Below are 14,908 nucleotides of genomic sequence, written 5' to 3'. Positions count from 1 at the left end.
TGAAAAACAAATGATAGTCCCACTAAGCACAAACTAGATGGGATGGCATATCGTTGCAGAATGCTGTGGAAGCCATGCTGGTTAAGTGTGCCTTGAATTCTAAATAAATCATAGATAGTGTCACCAGTAAAGCACCCCCACACCATCACACCACCTCTTCCATGCTTCACAGTGGGAACCACACATGTGGAACCACACATCATCATCCGTTCACCTACTCCGCGTCTCACAAAGACACAGCGGTTGGAACCAAAAATCTCAAATTTGGACTCATCAGACCAAAGGACAGATTTCCACCCGTCTAATGTCCATTGTTTGTGTTTCTTTGCCCAAGCATGTCTCTTATTATTATTGTTGTCCTTTAGAAGTGGTTTCTTTGTAACAATTCGACCATGAAGGCCTGATTCACGTAGTCTACAGTTGATGTTGAGATGTGTCTGTTACTTGAACATTGTGAAGCATTTATTTGGGCTGCAATCTGAGGTGCAGTTAACTCTAATGAACTTATCTTCTGCAGCAGAGGTAACACTGGGTCTTCCTTTCCTGTGGCGGTCCTCATGAGAGCCAGTTTCATCATAGCGCTTAATGGTTTTTGCGACTGCACTTGAAGAAATTTTCAAAGTTCTTCAAATTTTCCGTATTGACTGATTACTTTTCATGTCTTAAAGTAATGATGGGCTGTCATTTCTCTTTGCTTATTTGAGCTGTTATTGCCATAATATGGACTTGGTCTTTTACCAAATAGGGCTATCTTCTGTATACCACCTCTACCTTGTCACCACACAACTAATTGGCTCAAATGCATTACAAAGGAAATATATTCCACAAATTAACTTTTTACAAGGCACACCTGTTAATTGAAATGCATTTCAGGTGACTACCTCATGAAGCTGGTTGAGAGAATGCCAAGAATGTGCAAACTGTTATCAAGGCAAAGGGTGGCTAACTTTGAAGAATCTGAAATATAAAATATATTTGATTTGTTTAACACTTTTTTGGTTACTCATGGCTTGGTTTTTGCTCTGACATGCACTGTCAACTGTGGGACCTAATATAGACAGGTGTGTGCCTTTCCAAATCGTGTCCAATCAATTTAATTTACCACAGGTGGACTCCAGGCACTTTTAGGCACTTTTGCCAGCCTAATCTCAGGACTTGGTAGGCTTGAAGTCATCAACAGTGCTGTGTTTCTAGAATTGCTAAGAGCTGCTGGCAAAATGCAGTAAAGTGCTGTTTGAATGAATGCGTATGAGCCTGTTGCTGCATACTACTGCTCAGCCAGACTGTTCTATCAAATATCAAATCATAGACTTAATTATAATATAATAAACACAGAAATACGAGCCTTTGGTCATAAATATGGTCTAATCCGGAAACTATAATTTCGAAAACAAAACGTTTATTATTTCAGTGAAATACGGAACTGTTCCGTATATTTTCGAACGGGTGGCAACCCTAAGTCTAAATATTGCTGTTACATTGCACAACCTTCAATGTTATGTCATAATTATGTAAAACGCAAGAGAACGCAAGAGAAGTGACACAATTCCCTTAGTTAATATGGCCTGCTAACATGAATTTCTTTTAACTATATGTGAACTAAATATGAATGCAAGAGAAGTGACACAATTCCTTTAGTTAATATTGCCTGCTAACATGAATTTCTTTTAACTAAATATTCACGTTTCAAAAATTATACTTCTGTGTATTGATTTTAAGAAAGGTATTGATGTTTATGGTTAGGGACATTTGTGAAACGAGTGTGCTTTTTTCGCGAATGTGCTTTTGTTAATAAATCTTCTTAGGGATAGTCCCCTTTTTTTCAATGTTCACCTAAAATGACATACCCAAATCCAACTGCCTGTAGCTCAGGCCCTGAAGCTAGGATATGCATATTGCATAACTTGAAGTATGAGCAAACTACATATCATTTAGTGTGAAGTCATCCAGGTACATTTGGGCAAATCGTGAATTAGACATTTACATTCATATTACATTTTTCTGCAAGAATATCGTCAAATCTGTATACTTGGACTTTGATGTAGCTTTTCCAGTATTAGTAGCCATATTATAAGTTCAACATTTGCAAACAACCAGTTTTCATAACTTCATAACTCTCCATATTCTTATAATTTTTGTCCAAAACGAAAAGGCTGGCTGTCGCACAAGGTTAGCAGCTACATTTTCCCGACAGACACGGGGTTTCTGGATACTCCCGTAAAGCACAGCTCATTGCCTATCTAGCTAGCTTTATTTGACCCCGATTGTGGCTTATTTGACAAAATTACAGTCGATCAAGTGAAGACCACCCGCGTCATCGTCGTGCCATGAAGGCATCGCTCTCTGACCAGGAATACATACAAATATGATTTGATTGGTTGAAACAACATTTAGGGTTAGATTTTCACAGATTCCTTTCTTTGCAAATTGAACGAGTGGAAATACAAAATCGATCATGCATGCTATATGGACCTTTTTAGGCTATGAAAAAGGATTTTATCTAACAAAACGACACTTCATGTTATCTCTGGGACCCTTTGGATGATAAATCAGAGCAAGATTTCAGAATGTATGTACACATTTCACCTTCAGAGGTGAAAAAAGTGTTTTGTTGTTAGGAGCTCTCCTCAAACAATAGCATGGCATTTTTTCCACAGTAATAGCTACTGTAAATTGGACAGTGCAGTTATATTAAGAAAAATGTAAGCTTTCAGCCGATATAAAACTCTTGTATGTACCGACATTTGTTATTTCTCTCAAATCGTGACACAAGGCGCTGCATGATTTACAACTGTCCCGTTGACGGGACGCCTATCCCTATTAAATCATCACCGATTTGCCGAATTTGAAGTAGGTTGTGATTCGATTAAAAATTAACAGGCGTCGCATTCATTATATACAACGCAGGACAAGCTAGTTAACCTAGTAATATCATCAACCATGTGTACTTAACTAGTGATTATGTGAAGATTGATTGTTTTTTATAAGATAAGTTTAATGCTAGCTAGCAACTTACCTTGGCTCCTCTCAGCCACAAGGTCCTTTTGACGCTGCACTCGTGTAACAGGTGGTCAGGCTGGCACGCAGTTTCCTCGTGGATTTCAATGTAATCTGCCATAATCGGCGCCCAAAAAGGCCCATTACTGATTGTTATGAAAACTTTTTATCGGCTGTAATTAATCGGCCATGCTGATTAATCGGTCGACCGCTAGTGTAGATTGATGAGGAAAACATGTCATTTAATCCCTTTTAGAATAAGGCTGTGATGTAACAAAATGTGGAAAAAGTCAAGGGATCTGAATATGTTCCTAATGCACTGTATATGTGTATAACTTTTCCCTCAGACTGAGGATCCGCACCACAGTCTTATAACTCAGACAGTCAACTGTCCCAGGCCGAGACGTGACAGACAGACAGACAGGCCGAGAGACAGACAGACAGACTGGCTGACAGGCAGATAGACAGGCCAACAGATAGACGGGCCGACAGACAGGCCGACGGATACAGACAGGCAGACGACACAGACTGGCAGAAATACTGACAGACAAGGAGACATGGAGGGAGACAGAGATGGTGACAGACAGGGCAGACAGAGCTGAGAGCAGAGTTATAAGCATTGAGTAGAGGAACTGCTGACAGGGCCCTATGGTGACTGAGGCTGAGATTGACTCTTTCAGCCAGGCATGGATGACAGACTGGAGAGAGAGACCAGAGAGCCTCTCACCACTCTGCCCAATCTAGAGACAGCTGCAGCACATCTGGTGCAGAGAGAGAGAGAGAAAAAGAGAAAGGGAGGTAGTAGCCTCTCTGGGAACGTTACAGTAAAAAGGGCCACTGTTTTCGTTTCCTTTTCTATTTTTAAAGAGGCTAATTAAAGGTTCCTTTCTTCTAAAAGCTCAAATAAACCAAATCCTGGGTAGTGCGTATGGCAGTTTATTTGATAAAAGGTGAGCACTCTTTTATGGGCCTCTCTGTTTTACCGGTTGTGTTTATTGGTAAGTAATGATAGTTTCTTCCTCCTGGGGATGAGATAATAGATCAAAATAATCTGAAGAATGGTTCGCCCTGTGGTGCCATAGAGCTGGGAGCAGCTTTCCATCAGTTTTATGCCCAATGGTGTCTTGTGATAACATGAGCACTGGGTGATGACCTATAGTTGGCTGGGCCTCTGAACCAGTAGGGGACCTGGGAGAGGATCAGACGCCATGCGACCCTTCAGACCAGACTAAGACCTACTGTACTCTTATACTGTACAGAAAACTTTGCTCCCCTCATTTCCATTGTACCAACCATATTTCCCTTTTGAAGTACCCTGCACATGTGGGCACAGTTCATTGGGAGAGGACCGACAGCCGTATGGCAGCCTTATGAAAACAGTGGTGGAGCCAAGTCAGCTCACTAGCTGCCTCACACTCATTAATTAGACAGGCTTATCAGGTGGCTGTGTCTGGACAGATTACTGCTGCGCTGCAGAGAGAGCGCCACAGAGCAAAGCAGGCAGGCAGGCAATCAGGGCACGCGGAGCAGCTGTACAGCTGTGGATCCACGTAGGGGTGGAGGGGGTGATGGAGGAGGCGAGATTGGGTGTAGACTTTTGAAACAATCTATTTTATCTGAATGCTGCCCAGTCCACTCCAGCCCTCCATGAGGCTTTCCTATGTAAATACCATGAAAATACTACTTTTTATTTGGGGCAATTTGTGTATGTTGTCTAAAATGGTGTAAGGGAGTTATTCAAAGCTCCTATAACTGGCCGTTGCAGAATGTGCTGAAGGATGTGAAATGGGTCTAGGGGTTGGAGGGATCTGGGGAGCTGTAATGGTGCTTGCTGTTTGTTTATGCTGGCCTGGCCATGTATACAGAGAGGCCGGGCATAGACTTAAGGTACAGACACTAATCCCTGCCTGTTTACTCTCAGTGGGGAGGGCTGTTTCTCCACAAAACAAGGCTAAAGGCCTTGATGAAAACTGGGCTCATTTCTGTTTACCTTTCCCCTGTTAGTGCAGTGTTTGGAGCGTTGTGTTTGGACAATAAATCTCCGGGCGCAAAGCCGGAGACAGGAAGTATACGATTTCAGGGTTGCCATGGAGACATCCTTTGGCCTTGGGAGGGATAGCATAGACTGAGAAGTCCTCAAGAATCTCACTAATCACGACTGACTCTGGCCTGTCCTCGAGAGCTTTAAGCCTTGATGATAATGCACATACTGTATATTTTACCAAAGTTGAATTGAAATGTCAAATTTGACATTTGTGCTCTGTCGCGCTCTCTCTCTCTCTCTCTCTCCTCTCTCTGTCTCTGTCCAGCTACGTTCCTGTCCAGCCTGGGCCAGTATGAAATTGTCATCCCGGTTCGTGTGGGGCCGCAGGGCGAGACCCTGGACACAGAGGATGGAGGTGCAGACAGCCCCAACCACCACCGGCGGAGCCACCGCAGTGCTGAGGACCAGCAACAGGACCTGTCCCAGCTGTACTACCAACTCTCCACCACCAAAACTAACTTCTTCCTCAACTTGACCCTGCAGGGGGGCCTGCTGTCCCACCAGTTCCGTGTGGAGTACTGGAGGAGGGGCCGTCTGGCCTGGAGCCACCCTTATGCCCCCCAGTGTCTCTATGTAGGCCACCTGCAGGGTCAGCCCCACTCCAGCATGGTGGCTCTCAGCAACTGTAACGGCCTGGTAAGAACCTGACCCATCTAGTACTGCTAGCACCACTGGCCTGTCGTCCTATAGTCTCTTGTCTTGTTGTCCTGATTTCCTGTTGTCTTGTTGCCCTGTTGTGTTGTTGTGCTGTTGTCCTTGGCCTCAGGGGACCCAGGGTTAATGGAGCTCCAGAGGATTCCTCTGAGTGTAACATTATGATTCTGTGTACTAGGTTAGCTCTGACCCTGGACTAGACCAGGGCATCTGTCTGGTCACATACTATTCTAGGCCTGGAACAGTAATGCACCTGCATAAACAAGGTATTCCCAAAGCCCATTCTTATCACCAGACTTCCCCTGCTGGTCACAACTCATAACATCACTAAGGCATGTTCACAGCTGTACGTCTCAACCATTCAGTAGCCAGCTAGCACCACCGCCCACGGCAGACCTTTTTGATTTAATGAAATCAGTTAAATAATACAATTCCAATATGCCTTTTGACAGATAAAAGCATTCTCCTTGTCCATTGATTCTTGTGATGTCTTTACAGCTAATAACTAATTGGGCCCATAATAACAGGGGTAAATACAACCAAGAATTTAATCTGCTCACAAAGTGTTAATAAACCCCACACATAATTAGTTGTGGTCAGACTAGCGTAACTTAATTCAGCAGGGAATCTGCTGTGTGTCCATGAGAGCATCACTAAACACATTACAGGATTAGGTGCACTCTGAAAGTGCGCCGCTATTGTAGAGACTCAGTGTGACCCTCGGAGGCTGCAGCCAAAAGATCTAATCAGGGGAAGTGTTACAGCGTCTCCCCATCTCCTCTCTGTGGAAAGACTCATGAATCCCCACTCAGATAGGATCACTCTCCCTATGTATCTGACCTACAGAACCGCTTAGGAGCGTGGTGAGAGCCTGTGTTTGTTTAGACCCAGGTTGATGAGAGACTGATATGATTATCATCCAGGCCAGGGATAGTTACAGTATGTACTATATCAAATCAAGTAAAAATGTATTTGTCACATGCGCCAGATACAACGGATGTAGACCTAACTGTGAAATGCATGCTTAAGAGCCCTTCCCAGCAACGCAGAGTTAAAAATGATAATACAAATAAAAATACAAATAGCAACACAAGAGCAATAAAATAAAATACACAAGAATAGAGCTATATACAGGGAGTACCAGTACAAGATCATTGTGGAGCTATATACAGGGAGTACCAGTACCAGATCATTGTGGAGCTATATACAGGGAGTACCAGTACCAGATCATTGTGGAGCTATATACAGGGAGTACCAGTACCAGATCATTGTGGAGCTATATACAGGGAGTACCAGTACCAGATCATTGTGGAGCTATATACAGGGAGTACCAGTACCAGATCATTGTGGAGCTATATACAGGGAGTACCAGTACCAGATCATTGTGGAGCTATATACAGGAGTACCAGTACCAGATCATTGTGGAGCTATATACAGGGAGTACCAGTACCAGATCATTGTGGAGCTATATACAGGGAGTACCAGTACCAGATCATTGTGGAGCTATATACAGGGAGTACCAGTACCAGATCATTGTGGAGCTATATACAGGGAGTACCAGTACCAGATCATTGTGGAGCTATATACAGGGAGTACCAGTACCAGATCATTGTGGAGCTATATACAGGAGTACCAGTACCAGATCATTGTGGAGCTATATACAGGGAGTACCAGTACCAGATCATTGTGGAGCTATATACAGGGAGTACCAGTACCAGATCATTGTGGAGCTATATACAGGGAGTACCAGTACCAGATCATTGTGGAGCTATATACAGGGAGTACCAGTACCAGATCATTGTGGAGCTATATACAGGGAGTACCAGTACCAGATCAATGTGGAGCTATATACAGGGAGTACCAGTACCAGATCATTGTGGAGCTATATACAGGAGTACCAGTACCAGATCATTGTGGAGCTATATACAGGAGTACCAGTACCAGATCATTGTGGAGCTATATACAGGGAGTACCAGTACCAGATCATTGTGGAGCTATATACAGGGAGTACCAGTACCAGATCATTGTGGAGCTATATACAGGGAGTACCAGTACCAGATCAATGTGGAGCTATATACAGGGAGTACCAGTACCAGATCATTGTGGAGCTATATACAGGGAGTACCAGTACCAGATCATTGTGGAGCTATATACAGGGAGTACCAGTACCAGATCATTGTGGAGCTATATACAGGGAGTACCAGTACCAGATCATTGTGGAGCTATATACAGGGAGTACCAGTACCAGATCATTGTGGAGCTATATACAGGGAGTACCAGTACCAGATCATTGTGGAGCTATATACAGGGAGTACCAGTACCAGATCATTGTGGAGCTATATACAGGGAGTACCAGTACCAGATCATTGTGGAGCTATATACAGGGAGTACCAGTACCAGATCAATGTGGAGCTATATACAGGGAGTACCAGTACCAGATCATTGTGGAGCTATATACAGGGAGTACCAGTACCAGATCATTGTGGAGCTATATACAGGGAGTACCAGTACCAGATCATTGTGGAGCTATATACAGGGAGTACCAGTACCAGATCATTGTGGAGCTATATACAGGGAGTACCAGTACCAGATCATTGTGGAGCTATATACAGGGAGTACCAGTACCAGATCATTGTGGAGCTATATACAGGGAGTACATGTACCAGATCAATGTGGAGCTATATACAGGGAGTACCAGTACCAGATCAATGTGGAGCTATATACAGGGAGTACCAGTACCAGACCAATGTGGAGCTATATACAGGGAGTACCAGTTCCAGATCAATGTGGAGCTATATACAGGGAGTACCAGTACCAGATCAATGTGGAGCTATATACAGGGAGTACCAGTACCAGACCAATGTGGAGCTATATACAGGGAGTACCAGTTCCAGATCAATGTGGAGCTATATACAGGGAGTACCAGTACCAGATCAATGTGGAGCTATATACAGGGAGTACCAGATCAATATGCAGAGGAACGAGGTATTTGAGGTAGATATGTACATGGCAGGGTATAGTGACTAGGCATCAGGATAGATAATAATAAGGTATTTGAGGTAGATATGTACATGAAGGCAGGGTATAGTGACTAGGCATCAGGATAGATAATAATAAGGTATTTGAGGTAGATATGTACATGAAGGCAGGGTATAGTGACTAGGCATCAGGATAGATAATAAGATATTTGAGGTAGATATGTACATGAAGGCAGGGTATAGTGACTAGGCATCAGGATAGATAATAATAAGGTATTTGAGGTAGATATGTACATGAAGGCAGGGTATAGTGACTAGGCATCAGGATAGATAATAATAAGATATTTGAGGTAGATATGTACATGAAGGCAGGGTATAGTGACTAGGCATCAGGATAGATAATAATAAGGTATTTGAGGTAGATATGTACATGAAGGCAGGGTATAGTGACTAGGCATCAGGATAAATAATAATAAGGTATTTGAGGTAGATATGTACATGACAGGGTATAGTGACTAGGCATCAGGATAGATAATAATAAGGTATTTGAGGTAGATATGTACATGAAGGCAGGGTATAGTGACTAGGCATCAGGATAGATAATAAGATATTTGAGGTAGATATGTACATGAAGGCAGGGTATAGTGACTAGGCATCAGGATAGATAATAATAAGGTATTTGAGGTAGATATGTACATGAAGGCAGGGTATAGTGACTAGGCATCAGGATAGATAATAATAAGGTATTTGAGGTAGATATGTACATGAAGGCAGGGTATAGTGACTAGGCATCAGGATAGATAATAATAAGATATTTGAGGTAGATATGTACATGAAGGCAGGGTATAGTGACTAGGCATCAGAATAGATAATAATAAGATATTTGAGGTAGATATGTACATGAAGGCAGGGTATAGTGACTAGGCATCAGGGTAGATAATAATAAGATATTTGAGGTAGATATGTACATGAAGGCAGGGTATAGTGACTAGGCATCAGGATAGATAATAATAAGGTATTTGAGGTAGATATGTACATGAAGGCAGGGTATAGTGACTAGGCATCAGGATAGATAATAATAAGATATCTGAGGTAGATATGTACATGAAGGCAGGGTATAGTGACTAGGCATCAGGATAAATCATAATAAGAGTAAAATAACGAACAGAGTAGCAACAGAAAATGATGAGTGTAAAAGTGTGTGTGTGTGCGTGTGCGTGTATGTGTTGTGTTGGTATGCATGTGTGTGTTATGTGTGTGTGCGTATGTGCTGTATGTGAATGTGTGTGGGTTTTGTGTACGTGTCAGTGTAGTGTATCCACTGAGGGGAGATGAGGTGTCACAGGGCTGGTTGTAGACAGTGCTACTGTAAATGGCCTGACAGACAGCAGAGATAGGGACTTCCGTGCATGTCAGTTCTTGTCCCGTCACCACCAACCTTCAGAGGGCCCCTGGCTTTTCCAGCAGGGGGTGATCGTGGTGGGCGGTGAAGAGTACCTCGTCGAGCCTCTGACCCCGGCCGAAAACCTCACTAGGGCGGAGAGGGGGAAGGGCCGCCCCCATGTGGTTTACAAGAGGTCATCTCTTCGCCACCAGTACATGGACCAGTCCTGTGGTGTCATCGGTAGGTAGAGCTGTCTGGGTACTGGGCACAACAGGACCCTTTAAACTTCCAACTTATGATTGTATTAGCATAGTTTATGATACTCTGTACAGCAGTCTCAGTTTACAGGGAATAATAACCTAATTTTAATACATTCACCTTAATGTCACTCTTACCATCAGTCAAAATGTTGTGGAGTGGCTCTTATCAGGTAGTGTACCCTTTCCTCTATCAATACCATCAGCCCCTATCTCTGTCTGTGTGACTGTGTCTCAGATGAGAAGCCAGGTAAAGGCATGGCCTGGTGGCAGAGGACTCTGAAGACTCCTCCCAACCCCATCAGCCGAGGCCAGCTGCCCCTGAAGAGGTCTGTGAGCAGGGAGCGCTACGTAGAAACACTGGTGGTGGCCGACAAGATGATGGTGGGGTACCACGGCCGCCGGGACATCGAGCAGTACATCCTGGCTGTCATGAATATTGTAAGTTTCACATCGAGTCAGATCACTACAACTTGCAGGGTGAAAAAGTATGATTTTTTTTTTTAAAGCCCCATAATCTCCTATTGTCCTACTTTATTGTGACTGTGTTGAGGATTGAGTCTAGGATTGTTGTTACTGTGTTGAATGGTTCTCCTGTCTTCACCTGCAGATAGTGTAGCTGAGGTCATGACATCTGCAGTAGTAGTTATTTTACAGGATATCACTTCACACCCTGTCGCTCAGATGGCTACACACACACTCATGTCTGGAATGCCTTTAATGAATGGTTGGCCTTATTTTACTGTTCTGCATCCATCTTGTCACAAAAGCCCATTCAGAGGAAACTACAGAAGCACATTGTAAAGTAACCCAAATTACACGAGTTGTGTCAATAATGACAAGTGTCTTTCCCTTGGGTTGTAAGTGATAGTGATGAATGATGTGTCAGCTCTTTTTAAGACTGGTCTTTTCTTGTTTCCCTGGAGGTCAGGTTGCCAAACTGTTCCAGGATTCTAGCCTGGGGAACGCAGTGAACATCGTGGTGACCCGCCTCATCCTGCTCATGGAGGACCAGGTATTCTTTTCTAGACCCATTCTGGAAAAATCTCTGCCTTTGAATGGACTCAGTGGAGTCTGCATCCATCCACCTTGCCTCTGCTCTGCTCCGCATCCCAGTCCAGTCCAGCTTGGTTTCCTGGGCCAGCATCTATGAGCTCCTTGTTTGTGTCAAATTCTTGGCTTAAGTGTCTTTCCTCCGCTGCTCTCGGTGTAAACTTGTAAGCAGAGCCGTTTGTGGCAGTGGAGAGAGAGCGACCTGCCAAGCAGCCCAGCCATGACTGCATTTGTTGTTGCTGGTGACCTCTCGGGTCGTTGATATGACGCACATTAGTGCTCTAGAAAAAAGGGCTCTAGAAAAAGTGCAGGCAGGCGGGCAGGCAGGCAGGCAGGCAGGCAGGCAGGCATGCCTCACTGTGGCCCAGTGTCTTATCCACCTACTGCCTGGGGATTGACATGAAGGTCATGTCAGTGCTTGGTCCCGGTCCTGTCCACCAGGCCAGTCAGCCAGGCCCCGTGCTGCGAACGGCATGCGGTCAGACTGAGTGCCAGGACAGGGTTACACTCTCTGACGTAATGTGGACCTAATAAGCCTTCCTACAGATGATTCAAATGGTATCTGAGGGAGACTAGTGGTTTTGCGGTGAAGACACCGTGGCAGTCTAATAACAACCTGTATGATTCATACTAGACAGCTGAAAATAATCCCCTGTAATTTGCCCCGGGCATATGCCATCTGACAAAGAAAGAAATGAATAAATAAATGTTATGATCATTAGCAGTACTATTAGTATTATTCTTGCTGTTCGGTCTGTTGAGGTTGGGGTAAGACCAAAAGTAGTCTCGCTGAGAAGAGTGGAGCGGGTCTGTCATTTCCAGCTGAAAACTGCCCCTGGAAAACAAAATAGACTAGCCAGCCCACTGAGCCCAGAGATGAAGGATTGTGGGATGAGACAATTACTAGTTATGTCACCACCATGGGCATTCCTGTGTTACGAGCCTTAGCCAGCTGTGGCCAGGAGAGCATTCCCTCACCTCTGCCAAGGCGGCCAATGGCAGCAAGAGAGCAAAGCAGAGGGAGCTCCTGTCCTCATCAGCTCAGTCCAATAGCCCCGTGGCAGAGGGCAGGGCTGCTTAATACTAGGCTCATTGCACAGCTATGGTTGAACTGGTCAATTCTGTTCATGTAGTAAAAATGTATTATTGTTCCACATGGGGAATGTCTGTCTCATTACTCTTTCAGGCCTGTAAATTATTGTCAGGTTGTTGCAGATAGTAAAAGTGGCACATCTATGAAAACCTGAAGGTGATTATACAGTCATTTGATTATTTCACTGTACTCTTCCAGATTATGTTGGTTTCAGTTTGTATTCCCTCTCTGTCTCTGTCAGCCGACTCTAGAGATCAACCACCATGCAGGGAAGTCCCTGGACAGCTTCTGTAAGTGGCAGAAATCCATCCAGAACCGGAATGGCAACGGGAATGCCATCCCAGACAACGGCATCGCTCACCACGACACTGCCGTGCTCATCACCAGGTCAGCACTCCCAGCACCGGAACATTCTTAGTGATTCAGTGAGATAAGCATGCACAACTCAGACTTTCACATAAGTCATTCATTGACCTCAATGGGAGACTTGCTCAAGAATTCGAGATAAGTGCACAGATCTTAAGACAGAATACAGCTCTTAGTACCAAAGGGCACAAGCTAGCATTGTCAATACACATAATTAAACCCTCTCTAGCCTAATTCCTTAACGATCCACTATTGAGTCTATTGGAAAAGATAATATATTGTGCTCAATTTATTCTTCTTTGGATTAGGGTTTTAGTAAGAACTGACTCCATATCCTGCCCTCTGAGTTCACTGGCTCTTTCTCTTGCCCCATGGCCTCTCATTTTTGCCAAGTGTGCGTTTGTGTCTGGTCCTGTCTGGAGTGACGAAACTTAGGCTGTTCTGCTCAACTGAGCATCTGGAGGGAGAACGCTGTGGAGAGGGAGGGAGAAAGAATGAAAGAGGTAGTGAGAGAAAGAGAGAGAGAGAGAGAGAGAGAGAGAGAGAGAGAGAAGAATCAGAGTACAGCTGCCTTGAATCTGACAGCCCTGAGCCGGGCCAAGGAAGCAAAGTATAGTTTCAGAAATAGAGAGGCGCTCTATTTAGGGGGAAAACAGCAACAGCAGTAACACAATACTGTAGAGAGATACAACAGAGCACCATTCACTGAAAAACGCTGCTCTGCCCATGCATGGGCCACTGTTCCTACTCGCTTGTATTCTCTTTTCTTGGAGTGTCTTGGGATGTTAGATCTGTGAGAATAGGTTCTTTATATGAAAACTTTTATCAAAGAGGGATTGAAAATGTCCAGAGGACACTGCAGTAAGCATCCTTTTATTTCCTGCCATTGTTCAGACCGTATCAGTCACTTATCAAGTCTGTTGTGTGTCCATAACTGCCTCTGAGAGAGAGAGGAGAAAGAGAGGGAGGGAGAGACAAAGAGAGAGAAGAGAGAGGAGAGAAAGAGTGGATGTCTGTGTGCATGCGCACGCGTGTGTGTGTGTGTGAGAGAGAGTCTGTGTGTGTGATTACGTGTGTGAATGCTTTTTGCTCAATGTATGTTTAAGTGTGAGTACCTGTCAGGGTGTGGAAGCACCGACTGCCAGACTATTCATTTGAGTAAATGGCCTGGTTTATTTTCCTTGCTGTTCCCAGGTACGACATCTGCATCTACAAGAACAAGCCATGTGGAACCCTAGGTAGGACATCTGGTCAAACCTGCCCCCGCCCAGCCCAGGAGAGGGCTAACCCTGGCTACACACACTGCACACAGGTCGCTTGTTGGGAAGCACTGAGCTTCAGTGTCAGACTATATATAATCTAGAGCAGCCAGGGGAGGGGATGTGACTCAGAAAACTGCCCTCATTTTCACTTCTCACTCCCTCACTATTAAGTACTTAACTACCACATCTCTGCTGCAGCTGACTGACCAGCATGACTGACTAGCACAGTCTTAAGGCGTCCGCATGCTTCCCAGCCAAAACAGTTTGGTAGAGTTCGTGCGTATATTATAACGAGATTTAGTGACGTTTTTGTTTGTTTTTGACTTCGATTCGGGTTTTTTGGTTGTGCAGGCACATACATTCTTTTCTGGAGGCATACCAGAGTTTTCATCCGAAGTCTACGCCCCTTCGTCAGTGATTCGTCAATAAAGTCTTTGTTGTCATGCAACGAGAGTCGACTCGTTTTCATGCATATTTTTTAAATGGAAAAATACTGCACTGAACATCTTAGTTAGATGTAAAATTGCGCAGCTAAGATCATTTCGGCAAACACGTAAAATGTAATGACAGATTTCTTGAGTTATCTTAGATTAATTCAGACTTTTTTAACAGACAAACAATACTATTGCCGTTTTTTTCTCGTTTTTCAAGCGATCTTTTAAAGGAGTATGCGAGCGCACTTGTTCTGTTCGGCTAGTCGAGTTCCGCTAGCCGCTAGCCAAACTAAAGCATGCGGACGCCTTTAGAGTGACATGTAGATGCAGAATCTAGGTTTTTAGGTTTTGGTTAAGTTTATATAAATATATAAAGTAACTGCCAA

The 14,908-nt window shown here is 44.0% G+C and overlaps 1 protein-coding gene across 1 annotated transcript in view; it reads left to right on the top strand.

Moving 5' to 3' along the window:
• Positions 1 to 14,908, top strand: part of LOC112261865 (A disintegrin and metalloproteinase with thrombospondin motifs 10-like) — a 54,829-nt gene that overhangs the window by 6,804 nt on the left and 33,117 nt on the right. The window contains exons 3-8 of the mRNA XM_042309863.1: positions 5,307 to 5,677; positions 10,138 to 10,297; positions 10,553 to 10,755; positions 11,246 to 11,329; positions 12,702 to 12,847; positions 14,021 to 14,064. Of these exons, the coding sequence (XP_042165797.1) occupies positions 5,307 to 5,677; positions 10,138 to 10,297; positions 10,553 to 10,755; positions 11,246 to 11,329; positions 12,702 to 12,847; positions 14,021 to 14,064 (1,008 nt within the window). The remainder of the gene's footprint in view (positions 1 to 5,306; positions 5,678 to 10,137; positions 10,298 to 10,552; positions 10,756 to 11,245; positions 11,330 to 12,701; positions 12,848 to 14,020; positions 14,065 to 14,908) is intronic.

The sequence above is a fragment of the Oncorhynchus tshawytscha genome, linkage group LG01, assembly GCF_018296145.1.
Source record: "Oncorhynchus tshawytscha isolate Ot180627B linkage group LG01, Otsh_v2.0, whole genome shotgun sequence".
Classification (NCBI taxonomy): domain Eukaryota; kingdom Metazoa; phylum Chordata; class Actinopteri; order Salmoniformes; family Salmonidae; genus Oncorhynchus; species Oncorhynchus tshawytscha.
This window is presented reverse-complemented; position numbering and strand designations above follow the sequence as displayed.